Genomic DNA, 24,212 nt, shown 5'->3' on the forward strand with positions numbered 1-24,212 from the left:
CAGCTCATCTTTGATTCCATGATACACACACATTTGTCCACATTTAAGTTTTTACTGGTAGTATGCTGTAAATTAGTTTATCCCCTCTTATTATTTTCATGTTGTTCTGCAGTAATATTTGTCTTCTTCTTCTTCTTCTGTCTGTTTCACTGTCTCTGTTCAAGATGAACATGACTTTGCACAGAGTATTTTTGTGATTTATCTATTTCTGGTTAAATTGATCTTAAATTTTTTTTCTCCCTATCATTAAACTCTATACAAAGCAATTAAATCGATACCATTGAATGTACAGTTTATAATAATGTATTTTTTTTACCCACATTTCCCGTGTCAAATCTCATTATGAATTATAATTATTGATGATTTAATTGTGTCAAACCTATAAAACTAATTAGTTGAGGGCATTCCGGATTAATATACTTTCGACGATTAATGTATTAAGTTCGAATGAGTTGTTGAAGAAAATTATGTATTTGTGCGATGAGTACTATTTACAATAGATCGAAATCAACAAATATAAGATATGTGTCAACTAACTAAACTCATTTTTGGGTGTTAAGATATCGATCATACGTCATTCACATTATATCGATTTATCGATATACTCATATCTCTTAAATCGAATGATTTATACAAGTCACTCATCGATTTTTTTTTCTTTTATAAAAAAATATTTTTACTTTTTCATCTATCATGAATGACAGAAAATGTTTTCTCCCTGCAAACAACACAATTTTCTTATTCGTTCCTTTACATTTAATGCATTAAAAATGATTTTTTTGGTCTTACAAAACACCAAACACGGAAAAGGTCCTGAAAGCATCGTCACTCCCTGGCGTCTTTGGTCTTTAAGCTCCCATTTTACTTGCCATGGCCGAACCAACCAGCAGAACTCCCCTGGTCGACGTAGGTTCCACGAATAGGATTGCGGGTCCCATGGCGGGGAGAGATGCATCACCCAGGAAAATGGGAGGCCGGCTGACTCAGTCGGTCGCGCGGGTCGGGTCGCTTTATATCGCTGCCCTCGGCAGCATAAGCGAGTTGACAAACGTCACCTTCTCTTCCCACTGGCTGACTCCTCTTCCCCGTCTCACTCCCTTATTCTTCCTAAATCCTCAATTCCGAGGGTTTTCTCATCGCGGGAGTAGAAAAATCTCCGGCTTCTCGCTCTTCCCCCTCGCTCCAGCTCGGTCGCCGGCGACGGCTCGGGGAAGAACACCGCTTCCGGGAGCCAAAGGTACGGCCTTTCCCCATCTCCCCGTGTCTCACCCTCCCCCACCTAACCCTCTCCCATTTAGGGTTTCTTCCACAGATCAAGATTCCTCTCGCGAGTCTTCTTGTTCGAAACGTTGATCTTTGATCTTCCGACCTGGTCGGCGTCCAAACTGTCCTAATCTTTTCTCTTCTTGGATTTTTCTTGTTTCTTTTTCTGTCCGTGCGTTTGCCAACCGAACCATTTTTCGAGAAATGGTCGGATCTTGGGTGGTTCGAATTGAAACGAAAAATTGCTGCTTTTTTTCTTTTCTTTGTATGCTGCTTGGTTGGATTAGGGTTACTCCTTGCTCTTTGAAGGTTTGATTTTGGTCTTGGAAGGGTTGCCTTCTTGAATCTTTGATGTTCTTTTGCTGCAGGCATCTAGTTCCGGTTCCATGGTTTGACTAGAAACTGGGTGGGGGGCAGAAGAAGGCATGGAAGGAGACGAGCAGCATCAGGTCGTTCTGGCATGCACCGTCTGTGGGGTTTTCTTCTGTGTCCTGAGTCCTCTCAGTTTTTGGATCCTCTGGGCTGTGAATTGGAGGCCGTGGAGGATATATAGGTGCGATCCTTTTAAACCTTGGATGCTGCTTTTATTTTGTGTGGTAGTGGCCATTGATTGTCCGTTGTGGCTTTTTGCCATGGAACAATTCTGGCACGAGCACGAGCACGATCATGCTCGATTTCTTGAATTGTTGAACTCACCAGTGGATCTTGTGGTATCTTTGGGTTATTGTGATCTTCCTTGGAATTGCCAAATGGAGAATCTAGTCCATATATCTTTCGTTCGCAAGGTATATCATGAGTTAACTCTTCTAGAGTGAGATCTTCATGCCATGCGATATACGCAGGACACGTAATGGATCAAGTAGATGGGTTTTTCCAGAAGCTATCAAGATTTGAGATTGCATACTTTCTGGAACAGCAACCTTAATTTTCTAACTCTGGCATCCCATCTGTTAATACATCACGGTGCTTGCCACTTCATGTTCGCTTTGCAAACTTTGCTGCTGCAAAGTTCTTGGAGACAAGGATCTATTTTCTTGTTCATGCTCATAACTGGGTCAGTCTAAAGTGCTTGTCATGAAAATAAATCTATGCGACTTTTAAGGCGTTATACTCCATGATGTCCAAGAATCTTGACCCTCTAGGAATCTATTGGAAATGTCCACCAAGAATCTTGACCCTCTAGGAATCTATTGGAAATTATGAGCAGCAGTTAGGAGAGTTTGGTTTTCCTTGGACCAGAGTATCTTAGTTTTAGGCTTATAAGGAGGTGGTACAAGATCATTAAAACAGCATGAACGTGGAATGTATCACCTTTTTCTCATATAAAGCTTCTGCATGTGTTTTTCTCCAGCCAGTGGAAGTCTTGAAATCATAATGGTTGTGAAGAGGGTCCTGTATTAGTTGATTATTGCTATTGTCAGCTTCCCTATTTTAGATTATTGTCTTAACTCATTTTAATCTAGCATTTCCCCCCTGATACCATGTAAGATTGTTGTTGGGTTGGGGGGGGGGGGAGGGTAGGATCTGAATTAATTACGTACGTTCAATCTTTGGTTTCATGACTATGCAGTCTTTGATTACTCATCAAACTTCTGTAGTTTGATAGACTCTGGGTGGTCCACAACAAATTTGAAATGCTGACACATGATACAAAATTTTGTTACTTGATTTCTTTGGTATACTGTTGCATGAGGACTGTTGGCTACACTGAAATTATCTTGGGATTTAGTATGTCTTTAAACAAGTTGGCATTGTCATATTTTTGCTTCTAATGAGCTTATGTACAATCAATGGTTATGTTTTCCTTGTAGAACTCTTGATTGTTACATTGATCAATATGACATCAGATTTTGCTTCATCTTCAAGTTCAATGGGGCTGGGCTATCGTTCATCCTACATGCATGGTTTTAGCAATTAAACTTTAGCTAATTGTGTAAACTATTAATTTGTACTTCTTTTTAGTCTTTTGAAACTTAGTATTTCAAGTGGTTCCAACTTCTGTGAGCCAAACTAGTAATCTAATTATTGTTCATCGTACATAAGTTAAGACTTCTTGGTTTGATCAATTTCTATTCTTACTCAGTGGGCCCATACCTTTGTCTGTCTTACATATGCCTTTGGTTATTTGTTCTAAAGTGAAAATGACTTGCTGTTATTTAGATGGGAGATAATAGATCATGTGCTTCAGTGTTAATTTGCAATAATAGGTTGCTTTAGTATGTAACTTTGAGATTTTCCTTTATGATGTTGCTTTTCCTTGCCATTCTGGAAGGCATAATGTTTTGATTATTTTTTTGAATATGCTTCAAATGGGCTGTTTTGGTTTCATGAACTAGAGACAAATACGACTATTAGATCTCCCCATCTTTCAAGTTGGCCTCCTAATTGGTCTGGCAGGTTTTCAGATTTGGCCATAATAGCTTGATAGGATTTCTGTAAATTTTGTGTAATTCTTAAATGCTTCTCTGTCATGTTTTTTTTTTTTAAATTTGATTCAGTATTTTATATTGATCTATACTTTTTATTTGATGAACTACATATCTGATTGTAATAAATTGAATTGTTTGCCTTTTTTATAAGAAAATGGTAATCAATTTGAAGCTGCACTTTGCCATGTGACCTGTAGTTTTTTCTCTTACATGATACTATGCTGACTATTGACTGCGAATTGTTTCTTGTCATTGGTGTTTATAATGTATGTCTTTTTTTGTGTAACCTTCAGTTGGATATATGCAAGAAAATGGCCAGATATCATACAAGGGCCCCAGTTAAGTGCAGTTAGCAGTGTGTTGTCATTTCTTGCATGGGTGATTGTTCTTTCTCCCATTGTTGTGCTAATAACATGGGGAGCCATTGTTATTGGACTTCTGAGACGGAATATAATCGGTTTGGCTGTAATAATGGCTGGCACGGCTCTTTTGCTGGCATTCTATTCTATAATGCTTTGGTGGAGGACACAATGGCAAAGCTCAAGTATGTATATCTCTCCAACTTTTGAATATTGTAGTTGATTTATTCAATTATTTTTAGATTTCATGTACATGGCACTTGATATTATGTGAATCACTAAAACCATTAGAATTGTTCTGGTACTGCAATTGCAGTTAGGAATTTTGATCTATAAGTTAGGCTAACTCTTGTTTCATCAGGTTATCCTTTATGATCTGTATCTGAGTTCTTAATATCTGTATTTCATTCCATTTCATTCATGTAGTTGCTTGCTATCTTCTTTACTTATTCTTTTGGATTATAAGCATTCTCGATTTCATGGGTTTTTTTGTACCCTTTTTTTTATAGTAGTGGCTTGCCTTTGACTTCTTTTGCATGTTATTGTTGGATGATGGAGGGAGTAAAACACTTTTGGCTGAGTTGCACTTTTAGTTAGTGAAGATTATCTGAGATGGATTGCCAGCATTAGTTATGGTTAGCAATGTGTATGGTGATATAAATTAGGGAAAGTGCCTAGGCATGTTAGCAGAGGAGGTGCAAGTGTGCTGATATCCCTAGGCCCCTACCAACTCAAGATACAGAAATTCGCTCAATTTTTCATACCACCAAGTTTAATCACAAGCTTCTTAGATAAGAACTGTCCTTGTTTGAGATACAGCTGACAGTAATATTATTGGCTAATATTCAATTGCTGTAAGACCTATTTGTCTGCTCATGCCATCAGTGAGGCTTCGACTGGGAATCCCTTAGGTTGCCTCCTCTTAGAACAGTGAATTTACCTTTGAACACTGTTTGCAGACTGCTGAATAGGTCCATTTGTCAGGAAATTTATTTCTGAGTTTGAGACTTCTTATTGACAGTGATAATTAAGATTGAGTCTCATGGCCTCTGTTTGCTGCACTAAGTTGAGAGTTCTGCATTGCAGGGGCAGTTGCTTATCTTCTTCTTCTGGCTGTAGCATTGCTTTGTGCATATGAGCTTTGTGCTGTCTATGTAACAGCAGGTGCAAGTGCTTCTGAGCAATATTCACCCTCTGGATTCTTCTTTGGTGTTTCTGCAATTGCACTAGCCATCAATATGCTCTTCATTTGCAGAATGGTCTTTAATGGTAATGTTTTCAGATTTCCTTCTAATTTGATCACGTTACTATACTGTAAATGATGGAGCTGCAAATGTATACACTTTAATATCTGGGAAGTGTTGATGTTACAATTGATCACATAACTAATAAATGTTTCATATGCTTAGGAAGTGGATTTGATGTGGATGAATATGTTCGAAAGTCATATAAGTTTGCATATTCAGATTGTATTGAAGTTGGTCCTCTTGCTTGCTTACCTGAACCTCCAGATCCAAATGAGTTGTATATGCAGAAATCCCGTAGGCAAGTTCTGTTTATTTTTCAACGAAGGATTCATTAATTTTGATGACCTGGCTATTTTTGTTGGATATGTTTGTGCCAGATATTCACATCTTCATTCTTCCCTTTGAACGCGTTTGCACAGGGTCTTACATCTAGGAGTTCTATATCTTGGTTCCATGATCAGCCTTGTTGTGTACTCTGTCTTATATGGTTTGACAGCAAAGGAAGCACATTGGCTGGGTGCAGTGACTTCAGTTGCTGTTCTGGTTCTTGGTAATGCTCACTCTAATATTGTCTTTTCCTTTGTCTCTTATTCTATGTGAATTTCTCATTAAAACTCATCAATTCATTTCATTTTGTGATAGACTGGAACATGGGGGTATGCCTGTTTGCATTTGAGCTAGTTAGAAGTCGGGTGGTGGCATTATTTGTTGCTGGAATATCCAGAGTATTTCTTATCTGCTTTGGAGTTCATTACTGGTATACCTTTATCTTCAGTTCGTTTACCCCATGATATACTGTGAATGTTAACAATATTACATTTATCTTGTTTATCTTAATTTCATCTTTCAGGTACCTGGGTCATTGTATAAGTTATGCTTTTGTCGCATCCGTGCTATTGGCTGCAGCTGTTTCTCGTCGTCTGTTTGTCTCAAACCCACTGGTTGAAAGGAGAGATGCTTTAAGAAGTACTGTAATACGATTGCGGGAAGGATTTCGGCGCAAAGGACAGAATAGTTCTTCAAGCTCTTCTGAAGGATGTGGATCAAGTGTGAAACGAAGTAGCAGCAGTGTTGAAGCAGGTCACCATATTACTGCTATTGAGGATATTTGTGGAAGTAACTCTCATTGTGCAAGTGGTAGCAGTAATTGGAACAGTATGCTTTTTGGTCGCTCTCGTAGTTGCCAAGAAGATGTTAATTGTGACAAGAATGTTGATTGCGGGAGTGCAAGCTTAGCACTACGTAGCAATTCATGTCGTCCTGTTGTTCATGATTCTGAAATGATCAGAACTGCTGCTGATAGACATCTTGATCACAACAGTTCTCTTCTTGTTTGTTCGAGCAGTGGCTTAGAGAGCCAAGGCTGCGAGTCAAGTGGATCAGGTGCTACTTTAATAAATCATGCTGGTTTGGACTTAAATATTGCTCTAATTTTTCAGGACAGACTGAATGATCCAAGGATCACATCTATTTTGAAAAGAAAAGCTGGACTTGCAGACCATGAACTGGCTAGCCTCCTTCAGGATAAGGGTCTTGATCCAAATTTTGCTTTCATGTTGAAGGAAAAGGGATTGGATCCTAGGATCCTATCCTTACTTCAAAGAAGCAGTTTGGATGCAGATAGAGATCATCAAGATGCTGCAGATGTTGCAGTACCTGATTCAGGTAGACTGGACAGTACTGTCCCAAATCAAGTATCTTTATCGGAAGAACTCAGACAACGGGGGCTGGAGAAGTGGCTCAACATTTCCAGGCTTATGATGCATCAAATGGCTGGTACTGCTGAGCGTGCCTGGATCCTTTTTAGTTTGGTCTTCATTGTGGAGACAGTTCTTGTGTCAGTTTTCCGGCCAAAGCCTGTTACGGTTATTAATGCTACACATGAACAGGTAAATTGGTGTATGTCAATTGTTGACTGTTCATGATTGGACTTGTTGAAGTAGCTTCATTTGTTACTTATCATATTGTGTTATATTTTGTTCTTATTCTTTTATCTGCAGTTTGAATTCGGTTTTTCTGTTCTTCTTCTGTCACCTGCTGTCTGTTCGATTATGGCGTTTTTATGGTCTCTACATGCAGAAGGAATGTCCATGACATCTAGACCTCGCAAGGTAAGCTGGAAAAATATGATTGTTTCATTTTCTCCCATGGGGAGATCACATAAGTTCAGTACCTAGAATGTTTCTTCCGTTATATATATATATATATATATATATACCTTGTTTGAAGGCTGTGAACAGAAGTACTTTTCTTAATGTAATATGAACTCAGTAATTGATGGGTGTGATTTTCAGTTATCTGGTTTCTTGATTCAGGTTAAGATTTTTACTGCAGATACACGAACAATTGTAGTTCTTGAATACTATTGCTTATTACAAAAAGTAATCTCTTATATTATTAGCAGAACGTCTCTAAAGGTTAAAGTAGTACTGTCTACTTTTTCTATTTTGCTTTGTACACTGAGCTTAGATACTATATTTCTATAATTTTATTTAATGTATAATATCATACATGCTTAGTCGCTTTTGTAGCTTCAAGTTTTTTTAAACTTTCATTTGTTTAATGTGATGTGCCTTTTTTGTTTCTGACTCCTCTAAACATTTGGTCCAAGAATAAATTTTATAGTTTTTTCATACTAACTGATGTGCTTTTTGTCTAGCCTAACTGTTAAAGTAAAGCATTTACCTATAGTCCTTTTCCTTTTTGCAAGTGTTTTTATTATTTTTAGCTGGATCCTTCCTGACTTCTTTTTTTGTGCTTCAGTATGGTTTCATCGCATGGCTCTTGAGTACATGTGTTGGCTTGCTTCTCTCTTTCCTAAGGTACACTATTTTCTTTTCTCATGATGGACCTTTATGTGTTTGTTTTCTATTTTCATCTAGCTGTAAAGTCATTCTCCACAATTAAGTGTAATATACAATTAGTAGGAACCCATTTGGGTATCTTTGATTGAATCTGTGGTTGGTTGGTTTTACAAAATACTTGGAACTAGAAAAATGATAAGCTTTTCTGAGGAACTTTTGATGTTTGCCACTTATTGGGCTAATGCCATCTTAAAAAAACAAATGCTACATGAGAGTTTTATGAGTAGGTCACTGTTGTGAGTTGTGCCAACATGTATGCCAAATATAGTGAGCTTTAGGTTTCTGTCAGGTTCTGAGATGCTTGTTTCTGCTAGTTATTTTGTCACTCATGGAATCATTTAACAAGCCAACTTTCAGAATTTTACTCAGGTCACATGGATATACTATCTTTTTATATGAAACCTAAGCAAATGAAAATAAAGTATGCTCTCAAATCTCAATGTTTATTTCTTAATGGAAAAGCTACATTTTGAATTACTGGTACCTTATTTGTGCAAGTTGAAATGCACAGACCAATGTAGTACAATGAGATAAGGCCATGGACCGGCATGGATTCAGCAGCCGAAATTGAGAACCTTGAATGATCATTCGCAATCATTACCATACCAAAATATCACCAATGTGCCAGGATCATCCGCCGTCCACTATGTAATCAGAAAAACTTGAAGAAATAAAATACTAATGTTCATCAATTATATGGACAAAAGCAAAAGATGATATGCAAATTTAGCGATGATGGACTCATTTATCATATTTATCAGTAAAAATGATGGATTTGTGCCCTCCGATTAAAATAGGTGCCATTGGTCTCTTTTTTTGGACCAAATAAGGTTTAAAAGTTAATATCTGAGGTTTTTATCTTGAGCTGAGTTCTTCTTAGTTGAAATTGATGAACTTGTTGATTATTAGAGCCAATCAATTTTAAGCACTTACTATGGGCCTATCATGTGATACGGCTGCCATTTGCCTAAGCGCTTGTTATGGCACCCGTTATATACTGTTTCATGGCACTGCTGCAATCTTAGCATAGCACATACATTTACAAACCATGATAGCAGTTGCTATGGTCACTCTTTGGAGCAATGGTTATGCCTGATGTCTGCAATTTGCAGCAGATGATCATCGATCATGCACTGCGTCTGGTATGTGATCTATCAGCAATCTATATCTTAATTTTTTCTGCTAACCCTTGGATCAATTTATGGTGACATTCGCTGCACTCTATGAGATAATCTACTTTGTCCGATTGACTTCATCAGGAGATCCCTATGGTATGGAGAGACCCTTCACACAAGTGCCAATCTCAATTCAAGTAAAAGGAACTAGTGTGCTATTCTTGCGAAAACATCTGGCATAGCCATTTTGGCCTGGTCTCTTTATCGTGTAAAGTCTAAAGCTCCCTTCCTCTCCCATACGGTTGAGCCCTTTCATTATAAGAAAGAGGAATTAGTTCAAAACATTTATCACCAGGCATTTAGTTTCCATTGACTGTGAACATTGGTTGTTCATGTTGAATTAATGAATGCAACCACTGTGCCATCAGAAAATGGAAAAAAAGGGAAAAGTTTAGGTTGATCAGAATCCGATCAAGGAGGAATTACTTGCTTTTTGTTTTCCATTTTTGCAACTTTTTCTTGTATTCATTGGTCAGTGGAGGCATGACAAAGTGCCACAGAGATACCATGAGGGCTGTGACAGAGGCTCGGTTAAATGACTTCCATCCCCTCTCCCTTTTCTCCTTCTGTGTTATGCACATTTTATGTATCTGTTTTACTTCTGATGGACAGTTAATTTTATATGGACAATGTTTTGCAATTTTTTTGCAAATTACTTATGTTTGTGTATATTTTGTAGCAAATCCTCTCTGATACTAGGATTGGCTTTGACCTTCCCGCTCATGGTGGCATGCCTTTCTGTTGCTGTTCCCATTTGGAAGTGTAATGGTTACCGTTTCTGGATATCAGGAGACCTTGAAAATCATGCTGACAGTCGGCAGTCCTCTAGGAAGGAGGTCAGGATTTCTGTTTCTTCTAACTTTGAATCTTACACATTCCCCATTTATGTTTCATTCAAGGTTATGCATGAGTATGAGAATATGCGTCATTGATAAATGCTAGTTTAGCTTCATTTTTCTGTTCTTCATATTTGATAGTTATTTAATATCAAATGGACCCATACACTGGGCTTACGAGAGCAATGCATCTAATGGTAAATGAAGTTTCTCCATATGGTTAATATCAGGATACAACTGATTTGGGATCTGCTGATAGTAAATTTTTTTTCCAAGGTGCCATATGATACTATGGTTTTAATTCTCTCTTCCTTTCTGTTCATTCCCCTCACATTTTTCTTGTGGGTGACATGTTAGCTGCATTCATTCTCTTTCTGGGACCGTTCTCATCTTCTTGCCATTAGATTTCTCACAACTCTGATTTTGTGACTATTCTTGTTGACTTGTTGTTATACTTTCAACATGATGTGTTTCTATTGTAGATTGTTCACATGCCTAAACAAATTGAGTAAAGAACATTGTGTATAACAATGTAAGATACAGAACAATTGTTAAATAACTTGGCCATGCTTGAGCACACTGTACAACATATAATGTACTGGTGAAAAGTGGCAATTTTAATCCACGTAGCTATTTGAGGTCTCACATCTATAGCTAATGCAGAAGTCGGTTCATGTTCTGTTGGTTCTTATAAATGGCCAAGTAAATCTACTTAGCAGATGATTGATGATGAATGTATCAGAAGTGTCAGTAGACTCAAATATAATTTTTGAATCATTGCCAGCATGATTATGATTGAATCTATCTCAGAATATAAGATGTGAAGTGCCATCTTTCCTTTTCAAAGCTTCTGTATGCAGATTTATAAATGAATGTACTGATTATCGAGTATTATATTTTTTTTACTAACATGTCCATGGTTCTTGTCTTGTTTTTGTTGTTTGTTTTTCTTTCAGCGCATCCTGCTTGCTCTCAGCCTATTCATATTTATTGGATCAGTTGTAGCTCTTGGTGCCATTATATCTGCCAAGCCTTTAGATGATCTAGGCTACAAAGGATGGAATGTAGACCAAAACAGTGCGTACTCTCCGTATACAACATCTATGTACTTGGGATGGGCACTAGCTTCAGCAATTGCTTTGATGTTTACTGCTGTCTTGCCTATTGTGGCATGGTTTGCAACATATCGGTTTTCACTTTCGTCTGCTATATGCCTTGGCTTTTTCACAAGTAAGTAACGTTTCAATTTGCATGATGCTGCTACACCGTCCATGTATATGCCATGTCTAGCTCACTTTGCATGATGCCTTACATGACTCGGCATCATCTTTGGTGAAAGCTTGTAATAAAAGTTACTTATTTTGCTTTAGTTGTTCTTGTTACCTTCTCTGGCGCATCATACTGGGGGGTGGTGAGTTCGCGAGAGGACAGAATTCCAATGAAGGCCGATTTTCTTGCTGCTTTACTTCCATTGATATGCATTCCTGCCTTTTTGTGTCTCTTCACTGGTTTATATAAATGGTAAGCAAATATGTCTTGGCTATAGTCGTTTAGCTGCATCTCGAGACACTGAAATATGAGATTTTCAAACTTGATTTGCAGGAAAGATGATGATTGGAAACTTTCCCGTGGAGTTTATGTCTTTGTCGGCATTGGGTTTATGTTATTGCTTGGTGCAATATCAGCACTTACATGTTTGATAACACCTTGGACGGTGAGTGTGGTTTGAAAATTGTTGCTACATATAATATCTTATATATTTTGTTTGTGATGATTATCATTTTTTATAAGCTTACAGCTATTTATTGCATTTGACAGGTTGGGGTTGCTTTCCTCTTAGTTATACTTCTTATCCTCCTTGCAATTGCCGTAATTCACTATTGGGCATCAAATAACTTCTTTCTGACAAGGACTCAAATGTTGTTTGTTTGCTTTCTTGTTTTTCTTCTGGCTCTGGCTGCATTTATTTTGGGGCTTTTTGAAGGTGGAAAATTTCATTCACTTTTGGTATTTTTATTAATAATTAGAACAATTTTTTCCTAAGTTTTTCTTACAAGTTGAGAAATTAATTTCGTTGCAGGCAAACCATTTGTTGGTGCATCTGTAGGATACTTCTCTTTTCTGTTTCTGCTAGCAGGGAGGGCGTTGACTGTATGTTATATAATCCTCTTAAAAACTGTTTTTCGTCTCGTCTTAGTATTCTTCTGTATATCATATAATTTTATCCATAATCCTGTTCATACTTTCTTTATAATTTGTTTCCCGTTGTTCATGACACTAATTATTCTCTTTTTCCTCTCCATTATCAGGTGCTTCTTTCACCCCCAATTGTTGTATATTCGCCAAGGGTTTTACCAGTTTATATTTATGATGCTCATGCAGATTGTGCAAAAAATGTTAGGTTTGTCTAAAACCACTTTATTTGGGTTAATTTTTCCAAATTAAATATAAAGTTTGCTTGATCATCAGATATGTATTTTTTTCTTTTTCTTTTTCCATGTTTGATAACCTATTTATATTTTCATCACTGACAATTTGATTCTTTTCAACAGCCATGCGATTCTTATTTTATATGGCATTGCTTTAGCAACTGAGGGATGGGGTGTCATTGCTAGCCTGAAAATATACCCTCCGTTTGCTGGTGCTGCTGTATCAGCTATTACTCTTGTTGTTGCCTTTGGTTTTGCTGTATCCCGTTCTTGCCTGACATGTAAGGTAGGTACATTCCTGTTCTGGATAAGGGTCAGCACGCGCATACTTCTTATTTTTCTTGTTTGTTGTTATAGTCTTAGCCTCTTAGGTACATGCCTTCTACTTGTGTGCCCTGCTAATAAATGTGTTGTATTTCCAGATGATGGAGGATGCTGTACGCTGTCTTAGCAAGGACACTGTTGTGCAGGCAATTGCACGATCTGCCACAAAGGTGAGTCTTCGGCCTAGAGTAAATTGTCTCTGAGGTTACCTTGTAAGTTTTATAACTTTCATGTTGTTTTTTTATTTTCTATTTTGTCCAGATTTTATTTCTTTTATTCCTGCCTTTCTGGATCTTTTGTCTTCATAGGCCCTGCTTCTGTATGGGTTTCCTTAAATATTTCCTTTGGAGAATGTTAATCAAACACCATGAAAATCCCATCGGAAAATCTGCTTTCAAATCCCATCATTCAAATGACACATTCATAAAAAGTCAAGCTAAACACCTTTAAAGTCCCACCCTCACAATCCTGTACTACATTTCCACCCTCATGAAAATCCCTTGTTCAAGTTAACAAGGGTACTCATAGAATTGAATCCCAAGATTCATAACCTTTCAAATTCTTATCCATGTTTCCAATGCCCGACAATCCCCAGTCATTTACAAATTTTGATTCGTACTTGGCATTTGGAGAAATCCCTGCTTGGAACTTCTGTAGAGGTCCCATGAAATCAATTCCCCATCCCAAAGAGATCTTAGGGTTTTGTCACTTAGATAGTTATCTTGTTCGTCTTTATGTTTTTGTTTGTTTGCATTCATCCTTATGTGCCAGAATTTATATGCACATATCCACTTATATATGTAGATGTATCACACTAATATATTTCATATTGGACTGTTGAGGTCTTTTAGAAAGCATGTACAATTGGCACTTGCCATATTATTTTTGCTTCTTGCATTAAATTATCCTGTTAGTTGTATTTGTGGCTTTCTATTATTCCTCTAACTTATTCCAAATATATAAATATGTAGAACTTGTAGCAAGGTGAATCGTGTGTTTTGATTTTATGACCCATATTTAACCATGACTATAAAGTCATAAGATATGCTGGGCTATATCCTATTCTATTTAAAATTCTTCTTGCTTTTAACTTCAAATAAAGCTTGTTTCATCTTAGCATGTTGTATTACATGTCATGTCAAAATTTTAGCAATTTCTTTATCTTGAATTTATGTACATTACTAGTAAAATAATACCAATTTATTTCATTTGGTGGGAAGTACAGACTCGAAATGCATTAGCTGGTACTTATTCAGCACCTCAGAGGTCTGCCAGTTCAGCTGCTCTTTTAATTGGTGACCCTACAGTTACACGGGATAGAGCTGGAAACTTTATGCTTCCAAGAGCAGATGTCATGAAATTGAGAGATCGTCTCAGAAATGAAGAAATTGCTGCTGGTTTATTCTTTTGTGGAGTAAAAAATGGCCTCATGTATCATCGTGAGTCTTTGAGTGATGCAGACTACAAGAGAAAAATGTGTGCACATGCACGAATTCTGGCATTGGAAGAGGCAATCGACACTGAATGGGTATATATGTGGGACAAGTTTGGTGGTTATTTACTTCTTTTGTTGGGTTTGACTGCTAAAGCTGAACAAGTACAAGTAAGCAAATACATCACTTTAAAACTTTGTTAATGATATGTCTCTTACGTTCGTGCTTTAATCTTGTGTCAGGATGAAGTCCGCCTTAGACTTTTTCTTGACAGCATAGGCCTATCTGATTTAAGTGCCAAAGAGATTAAGAAATGGATGCCTGAAGATCGCAGGCAATTTGAGATTCTTCAGGAGAGGTGAGCATTTTGAAATAGTCTTCCACATCTATGTTATGTCTACATTGAATGATTACCTTAGTTGATATGCTGATAAAAATGTTTGTTATAATTTTGCAGCTATATACGAGAAAAAGAGATGGAAGAGGAAATCTTAATGCAGAGAAGGGAAGAGGAGGGCAAAGGAAAAGAAAGGAGAAAGGCACTATTGGAGAAAGAAGAGAGGAAATGGAAGGAGATTGAAGCTTCTCTTTTGGCTTCAATTCCCAATGTTGGAAACCGGGAGGCTGCAGCTATGGCTGCTGCAGTGCGTGCTGTTGGAGGCGACTCTGTTTTGGATGATTCTTTTGCTAGGGAACGCATATCCAGTATTGCTTGCCACATTCGCACAGCAGAATTGGCTCGCCGAGCAGAGCAGGTTTCCTTTTCTCTTACAAGCTTTTTCTATAAATGTGAAAATATACTGCAAATTTTCCAGAAAGATATTGTCTACATCAACTAGATGTGCTCTTAGAAGGGGCCAAAGAATAGGACAGTTTAAAGATATCTGAAAGTGATGCTGGACTAGAATTTGCAAAAGTATTGTCATCTAAAGCTCAGGAATGCAAATAAAATTAATGGAACCTGTGACCTACCCATATGTAGTTTGATTAATGGCACAGTACCCCATGGTGCAATCCACCATGTGCCCTCTTCTTGCCGGGAGCATGGAATCGCCTTCGAGCAGCTGATATTGGACACTGTCGCTACTGTCATTCGCTGTCGCCTCTGTAGCACCGCCGCTGTCCTCCCCTGTACGCTTCCTCCTTTTCCTCCATCTCCACCGTCTCCTCTTCTTCCTCTTCCTTCTTCCTTCCTTGTCCACTGGTCCCTCTTATTCCTTCCTCCACTAGTTCCTATTCTTCCTTCCTCCATCGGTTCCTCTTCTTCCCTCCTCTACTGGTTCCTCTTCTTCCTTCTTCCTCCTCCTCTTTCTCCATTGCTTCCTCTTCTCTCCTTTTTCATCCTTCCTCCACTTCCTCCACTGTGGCTTCTTCTTCGCCTTCATCTTCTTCGTCTTCAAAACACCTGCATGGTATGTGTAGGTATGTACTGGTGTACTGTGTCAGACACCAGGTTGTACCTGTATGTACCGGTCTGGCCAGGGACCAATGTCCGGTATGTGATATGATATTTCTTGATATATACACACTTATCGAGTTAGGGACAAGTTTTTGTTGACAGAAATTCTCCTTGTGTTAGAACTTAAAAGTCATTGTAGTCTTTCGGTGCTCATAGTTCCTGCTGTTTGTCAATCTTTTATATAATACAAGAAAATTGTAGGTGAATGTTATTATTGAAGCCTTTGATAAACATGCGTGTTGCAACTTGTGGTGCCTTGAACTCTGAAACAACACATCTTGTTCCAAATGGCAATCTTGTCTAGACATGTCCTGACCAGATACGCCTGGTTGATGTAGTCATATATATCATGTCTTGCTTTTGCCTCTGAAATGTATTCATATTAGAATATATGTTAAGATGTTACTTATTTATGTGTTGACCGTGTAATCGCTAACCTTCAAACATGAACTCCACAGACTGGCATCCAAGGTGCAGTATGCATACTCGATGATGAGCCTAGGAGTTCGGGCAGACATTGTGGGCAGATTCATCCTAGTCTTTGTCATAGTCAAAGGGTTACCTTCTCCATTGCCGTGATGATTCAACCTGAGTCTGGTCCTGTCTGTCTATTAGGAACTGAATATGAAAAGAAGCTCTGCTGGGAAATTCTTGTTGCAGGTTCTGAACAAGGCATAGAGGCTGGACAGGTTGGTCTCAGATTGATTAGCAAGGGTGACAGGCTGACAACTGTTGCTAAAGAATGTAGTATAGGCTCTGCAAGCATAACAGATGGAAGGTATGAGCTGTCAGTGGAGTTATCAACATTACTTTTTTTTTTTCTCAATCTTTGCATTTGATATTCTTCAGGAGCTTCAGTTCAGAGTTTTTCATATCAGTATACTTGTATTATATTCATGGCCATAATACAATCTCCTTTAACCTGCCTGTTTGGTGATGCAAATTTGTACTGATCTACAGGTGGCATATTGTGACGGTGACTTTAGATGCCGAATTAGGTGAGGCTACATCCTACATAGATGGAGGTTATGATGGATATCAAAGTGTCTCACTGCTTCAGGGGACTAGTTGCATCTGGGAGGAGGGGACAAGTGTCTGGGCTGGAGTTAGACCACCTGTAGATTTGGATGCATTTGGAAGGTCTGATAGCGAAGGTGTTGATTCTAAAATGCAAATAATGGATGCTTTCTTATGGGGAAGGTGCTTAACAGAGGATGAGATAGCTGCACTCCATGCTGCAGTCGGCACTGCTGCATATGACTTGATTGATCTCTCTGGGGATGTCTGGCACCTAGGTGATTCACCTTCAAGGGTATGTCAGCTTTTCTTGTTTGTGTGAACCAACTTTACTACTCTTTTGAGCATGATGCGCTTTGTCATGTTAAAACTATACATATACCTCTCCTTATTGGCTCCGTTCCAGTCATGCTTACATTATCTGTGTTGATTTCTTAAAGATGTTGGGCCTTTTTCAGGGGACATAACTATAAGTTATCTTAGGTTCCAGATTCTTGAACTCTAACATGATCAAGCAAGTTCCGAAATTGGATTTCTGTTAGATAGCTGACAGAAAGCATAGATTTCTATCAAAACACATATTAATATGGATATTCTAGGGATAATAAAATAGAAGGAAAAGATGCATCTAACTGTCCCTTCAGTTCTAGATGTGCCCTCTTACATGTAGTGGCAACCTTGTTGAGACTTTGACAGTCTGGGGCTTAATCACCAATAGCAGCCCACTAGTCTAATTTACTGAAGCTTTCTGCTAAAATTTTTCAATCAACCAAGGGTCATGCGACTTAGGGATACTTTGCTATATCTTTGTTAATGCTGCAACTGACTCTTTTGCTTGTTTGATAAGTGGGTGATCATATTATCGTGACTATTTCTTTTAACAGTAAGCCAGGATTTAGGAATTCTTTCCCTGCTTGTATTATGGTCTTGCTGCAGTGGTATATATTATACATATTCTGTTTCTTGCCATTGCAAGCAATGTTGTGCATGAAAAACCCGGAGATGCTTGATTGAGTTGAAGGCACTTCTGAAAAAGGAGTTGTTTCGAGCCAGTTCATGCTTATCTGTGTATTATGTCTTAGCCAAGTACCTTCATTTCTAGATGTCTTTTTCTATTGTCAGTTTTCATAACTTGCCATATGCTAGTTTATGTTAAACATTCACCCGAAGTCGTTTATGGATTCTTTTCAAGCTCAACTCTTTTAATGCATGGTGTTGCTTCCTTTGTGGCTTTTCTAATCAGGATAGACTTATCCCTTGTTGCAAGTGTCCTATATTTGACATAAACTATTTTATTTGATAACTATTCTTGGCATATTTGACACAGTTAGCTATTTTATTTGATTTTTTATTTTTATTTTTGTACTCTTTTTCTGATTATGCAATTATAATTTCATTGCAACATATACTGTCTTACGAAACGACTTCTTTGCAAGGATTAAAGTTGGTGTATATTTTATCCCATAATGGATATGCACCATTAAGAATTTTGGTACATATATGAGTAAGGAGTATATAGTAAGAATGATTGGTTAGTTCATTTGGGTTCAGCATCATTATAAATTGTATCAGAATTTGGTCTGACTCAGAATTTTTTGTATATGATCATAAAATAAAGGAATAGATAGTGTACTGGAGGGATGCTCTGACTCTATCTTTGAAATCTTTAGCTTGTTAATCTTAAACTAAAATGTTCCTATTCTAAAACAAATTTGTTCCACATTCTTGTTGCAATTGGATCTCAGGAGCTGTTTAATGGCGAATGATTATAGTTTTTCTTTGTCCACTTTTACATAAAGTAATGCAAATGCTTATCTTTCCATGCATGTGACACCTAAATGACATATTTGCTAGCTATTTATTCTTCTTATTTAACTATTCCTTCTAAGGTTTTTGATCTATGCCCTAAAATTATATAGGTAGATGACTGGGAAAGTGAAGAAGCAGAAGTGGAACTTTATGACAGGGAAGATGTAGATTGGGATGGTCAATATTCAAGTGGCAGGAAAAGGAGGTCAGCACATGAAGCTGTGACACTTGATATGGATATCTTTACCAGAAAACTGAGGAAACCTCGGTTTGAAACTCAAGAGGAAATCAATCAACGTATGTTATCTGTTGAAATGGCTGTCAAAGAGGCTCTTTTAGCTAAAGGGGAGACACATTTTACTGACCAGGATTTTCCTCCAAATGATCGTTCTTTGTATGTGGATCCAGTAAATCCTCCTCAAAAGTTGCAGGCAAGTATTTTGTCCATTGATTTGTCTCATGGAACCTTTAGCTTAATTAAAAAACTTGCTATCGTGTTGTCTTACTGTTATGCCTTCTAATGCTTGTTCACTACTGCAGGTTGTTTCTGAGTGGATGAGACCAACTGATTTAGTGAAAATAAGATGTATCAGTTCTCGGCCTTGTTTATTTTCTGGTTTTGTTAACTCCTCAGATGTTTGTCAGGTACTGCTTATTGGCTACTGTTATCACCAAGAAACTTTGGTTTTCAACTGTTGTCTTTTCTTTATGTCTAAATAAAGAAAGATTAATAATGTTAATGAATTACTGTTTCAGAATCTCCCATTAAAATTATTGAAATTTTGACCTCCCTTGCAGGGTAGATTAGGTGACTGCTGGTTTTTAAGTGCTGTTGCTGTTTTAACAGAGGTGTCTCGTATATCAGAAGTAATAATTACACCAGAGTTCAATGAGGAGGGAATATATACAGTTCGATTTTGCATTCAGGTACCTTTTTTTCCTCTATCGAAAGCACTAGTTTTCTTAGCTAAGAGGGTTCAAAACAGGATAACCAGTTTTTTCCCCTTCCTGTTAATAAGATAAGATATCTACGCTATCTTTTCTCTTTTTAACTTTTGGAAGCATCGTGTACACCTATTTTGATTTTAATCTCATCTATAAACTTTGTATGCTAAAGTTGTGCTTCGTATGTATAGTTTAATTCTGCTCGTTTAAATCCATATTTTTTTACTTTATGACTTTATAGTTCATGTCTATATTCAAAGCTACTTAAACTCATCAAACACAGTAATTTCATCAACAGATAACGTGCACAATGCAGTGTTTTCATAAGGCGCTCACTTAGCAAGGTGTTTTGATAAAGTGCTGCTCCGAGCAAGGCATTTTGATGAAGTGCTGCTCGGGCGCTTGCCAGAGCACAAGTGCCGGATGCCTCGGGCAAATGCCCGTGTGAAGTTGGGTCTGGGTTCGAGCGTGGTTTGATTGAACGAGCAAGTTGGTTCAATCGAACCAACTAATGTACCCTAACACAAAACCCGCATCCGACCCACTTAGACAAACCATAAGTGAAACCCTACGGCTGTCGCTGCCACTTTCATCCACAGCTTCGTCCACCATCGCTGCCTTCATCTGCAGCTTCGCCCGCTGCCCTCTCCTTCCCCCACCTTCCTCCACAACCATCGATTACTCCTCTTCTCAGTTCCCTCTTTAGAATTGTTATGCATTGATTAGAGTTGTTTAGTACTATATTGACCCACTCTTTAGAATTGCTTAGCATGATTCGTCTTATCGGTCCATATCGGTGTATCGACCAATCGTTGGTACGGTATGTATCGATCCGTACTAACGTATTGACGCATGGTATCGTAGGGTGTGCCGACATATCGGTACATACCGCCCACATCGGTCCCTTGTCGGACCAATATGCCCATATTGGGCGGTATACCGTGGTGCGACGAACCTTGCTGTTTAGCATCAGTTAGAAACATTTTTAGCATAGGTTTCCATCAGTAGAAACCCATTTAGCATATTTTTGTTTAGCCACATATATCACATTGATATGAAAACATTGTGGATGTGTCATTGTTTATATAATTTCAATTTGATGTGTCAGTTTTATTTTTATGATCATATTTATTTTTTAAAATTTAATATTTTGGAGTTAGCTCGAGCGGGCGCCTTTCGCCTCTGGCATTTCGGGACTTTGGCGCCTAGCGCTTTTAAAAACATTGACACAATGGAAGATTATCTTGCAATTGCTTATAATGATTTAAATTGAATAGATACACGTTGACACTTGATGTAAACCTATGATAGCTTACCACAGTAAATAAATAGCATTAATGAATGATCTTAGCGTAAAACCAAATTAATTTCTATTAATATCCTAGCCTTGATTCTCATTCATTTATTAGTGTTGATGATCAACATTTTCTAACCTTTTACTGTTTGCAATGTGCTTTGGTCTTAATGAAGATTGGTCTAGATACAAGTTTATGAGTGCTGTTGGTTTCCTTATCTGGTATCATATTTTGTTATCATTGCCTTTTCCCCTTGATCACATCTGTTGTTGTAGAAACCATTCACTTATGTGTGTTATGCCAATATTTCAGTATTGTTCATTTCATGAGTATGGTAGTTGGTGAAAAGTCTGACCTTGTCCATGTAGGGTGAATGGGTCCCTGTGGTAGTTGATGATTGGATTCCTTGTGAATCTCCTGGAAAACCAGCATTTGCAACTAGTAGGAAACGGAATGAACTCTGGGTTTCCGTCTTGGAGAAAGCTTATGCCAAGCTCCATGGTTCTTATGAGGCATTGGAAGGTGGGCTTGTCCAAGATGCACTAGTCGATCTTACAGGTGGAGCTGGGGAAGAGATAGACATGAGAACTGCTCAGGCACAGATTGATCTTGCGAGTGGAAGGTTATGGTCTCAGTTGTTGCATTTTAAAAGGGAAGGTTTTCTACTAGGTGCTGGTAGTCCATCAGGTTCAGATGTACATGTTTCATCAAGTGGAATTGTCCAAGGACATGCTTACTCAATATTGCAGGTATGCTGAAATTATTAACATTGTTTCCCCAATTACTCTTTGCTAGATATGCTGTAACCATATCTTCTTTCTCAATTGGTGATCCAGGTACGAGAAGTAGATGGCCATAAGCTTATTCAGATTCGAAATCCCTGGGCTAATGAAGTTGAGTGGAATGGCCCTTGGTCTGACACATCACCTGAATGGAGTGATCGAATGAAGCATAAGCTCAAGCATGTACCTCAGGTGTTTATTCAGCCAATTCTTTTATCATGGTCTTTTTTAATTGGTCTTATATGTTGTCATTTATAATGCTGGCCTGCTAACAATGTGTTACTTGAGGAATTCTTTGATAGTAACTAGGTCACATTATCGTGACTGCCAAATACACATGTAACAAGCTTCTTGTGCAAATTTTCTGACTATCTCCTTGTTCAACAGTCAAAGGATGGGATATTTTGGATGTCTTGGCAAGATTTTCAGATTCACTTTCGGTCCATATATGTTTGTCGAATATACCCACCAGAGATGCGCTACTCTGTCCATGGGCAGTGGCGTGGCTATAGTGCTGGGGGCTGCCAAGATTATGAATCTTGGCATCAGAATCCTCAGTTCAGGCTGAGAGCAACTGGGCCTGAGGCATCTTTCCCAATTCATGTGTTTATCACCCTCACCCAGGTATGTATATGGTCATTAATTGCATATCAACATCATATTGCAGGTCCGATCTAATTATTTGTTCTCTATGCATTTATTATTAGGGTGTGAGCTTCTCCAGAAAGAGCAATGCATTCAGGAATTTCCAATCTAGTCATGATTCTTCATTATTTTATATTGGAATGAGGATACTCAAGACTCGCGGACGTCGTGCTGCATACAATATTTACTTGCATGAATCAGTTGGTGGGACTGATTATGTCAATTCAAGAGAGGTATCATGTGAATTGGTATTGGAACCTTATTCTAAAGGATACACAATAGTGCCAACAACTATCCAACCTGGAGAAGAAGCACCATTCATACTGTCTGTTTTTACAAAAGCATCAATAACCCTAGAGGCCATATGAAACATAAACTCTCTGAGGCAGTTACATTTGTAGATATGGGTCAGGGCTGCATCATTGCTAGAGTAGCTTGGGGCCTTTGGGACTCGCAGGCTTGCCAGCAGGTCAAGTGTGCCACAAAGTAGAAGAGATGCCAATCAGCGGTATGAGTTCTTTCTCCATTCATCTAATTGTCAATGATCAGTTACCTCTTCTTGGTTAGCATTTATATTTACACAACTAGTTGCACATATCAAGTCTTCCTTGGTTTAGCATGATCAAAGCTTCAAAAAAATTTTATCTAAAATATTTTTTGGAATTGCCACTGTAAATTTTAGGGATCTTGTTTCTGATTCACTACAGCTTGCTACTAATATAGGGGAGCATATCAATAACTTTATCCTGTTAATCTCTTTTCATTTTTGTTATATGATATATCTTTTAAACTAAAATTTTCAGGAGTATGCTATCTGCTGCTCGGTTCTGAAATGAAGTTACTCATATTCGTCTCTTATATCATTGTAACAGATTGGATTGGAGCTGGTATTGGTGCAAATCGCAGCAGCTAATCCCTGCTGGCAGAAATCATGCAATTGGCTTATATTTCTTTTGGAGAACCATGCAGCTGTGCTTGAGTTTTTATTGCACATGATTATTTTGTTTTGCATGACAACCGCATAAGTACGAGGGTGGTGTACTCGGATAAGCCGGTTGCCTTACCAGCTCGTTTGGCACTCCTTGACCCAGCTCGCACGGCGTCCTCGGCCGAGCTTGTAAATAGCGGCAGCGGCAACCTGGTTTGAAGAAACAGGGCCTGATCATGATCAAGTGTAGGTATTGTCGATGATCATGTATAGAAATTAGAAAGGGAAGAGGCTTTTATTAGCAAGACAATGAACATTGTGTTCACGAGGGGGATGCAGCTGAAACTGCAATGGTATTAAGTTCCAGCTCCAGCTGCAGTTTTGTAGTTCCCATTCCTTTCTTTTTTTCCCTTTTTTGTTGCCACAGGCATTTGTATTAATGTTTTCTATGAGTAATTTCGATATTTATGATGTTTAAACAGGGCCTCCAATTGGAGTCGTGAATTATTGAGTCATTTCTTTCGAAGTTGCATCTTGCCATCGGACACAATGAAAGAAATGGTTGGGACTATCGAACTATTTGATCCATTGTGCTTCGGATTGGTTCTGTTGTTGTAATTGTGGAATTATAACACTCCAGATCATACCTTACCCGTTCAATTCATAATTTTATGATTACCGACTTTATAATGATACCAATTAAAACCCTCTTCTTGTGTTTCTTTTCGGTTATTTTCTTCTTGAATCATTCAGGGTTTTCCCCTCGTCTTCCCACGCCGTTGCTCTTCCCTCCCCTATTTCCACTGCTCCTTTCAATCAAAGCTTACTGTTCTTGGATTTCTTTCGGTTCCTTCTTTACTGTGTCCTTTCTCTTTCTCTCTTGCATCCCCTGTTCTACTGATCCTTCCCATCAAAGCTTGCCGTTCTAGGGATTTCTTTAGGTTCTTTCTCGTTGGTTTCTCATCCTTTGAAA

General features: G+C 38.1%; 1 protein-coding gene across 1 annotated transcript; it reads left to right on the top strand.

Annotated features, from left to right (window-relative positions):
* Positions 1-1,069: 1,069 nt before the first annotated feature.
* LOC135676030 (calpain-type cysteine protease ADL1-like) lies at positions 1,070-23,743 on the top strand. The gene is made up of 32 exons (XM_065186790.1): positions 1,070-1,237; positions 1,632-1,816; positions 3,986-4,236; positions 5,138-5,320; positions 5,461-5,596; positions 5,718-5,848; positions 5,941-6,055; positions 6,149-7,187; positions 7,299-7,409; positions 8,062-8,120; positions 10,017-10,173; positions 11,130-11,403; positions 11,544-11,694; positions 11,776-11,887; positions 11,992-12,157; positions 12,254-12,324; positions 12,483-12,574; positions 12,726-12,888; positions 13,025-13,096; positions 14,152-14,529; positions 14,602-14,717; positions 14,817-15,114; positions 16,277-16,596; positions 16,779-17,130; positions 18,755-19,075; positions 19,185-19,289; positions 19,443-19,571; positions 21,253-21,633; positions 21,721-21,858; positions 22,054-22,290; positions 22,374-22,819; positions 23,184-23,743. Exons 2-31 carry the CDS (start codon positions 1,689-1,691, stop codon positions 22,677-22,679), a joined length of 6,492 nt encoding a protein of 2,163 aa, XP_065042862.1. The 5' UTR covers positions 1,070-1,237; positions 1,632-1,688; the 3' UTR covers positions 22,680-22,819; positions 23,184-23,743.
* The last annotated feature ends 469 nt before the right edge of the window (positions 23,744-24,212 follow it).

This window comes from Musa acuminata, chromosome BXJ1-6 (genome assembly GCF_036884655.1).
Source record: "Musa acuminata AAA Group cultivar baxijiao chromosome BXJ1-6, Cavendish_Baxijiao_AAA, whole genome shotgun sequence".
Classification (NCBI taxonomy): Eukaryota; Viridiplantae; Streptophyta; class Magnoliopsida; order Zingiberales; family Musaceae; genus Musa; species Musa acuminata.

Excerpts from the sequence above, each read along its gene's own strand:
- LOC135676030 (XM_065186790.1), top strand. The coding sequence starts at position 1,689 with ATGGAAGGAGACGAGCAGCATCAGGTCGTTCTGGCATGCACCGTCTGT. Across the intron at positions 7,410-8,061 it reads TGACATCTAGACCTCGCAAG|TATGGTTTCATCGCATGGCT; the intron begins GTAAGCTGGAAA and ends TTTGTGCTTCAG. Across the intron at positions 12,575-12,725 it reads GATTGTGCAAAAAATGTTAG|CCATGCGATTCTTATTTTAT; the intron begins GTTTGTCTAAAA and ends TCTTTTCAACAG.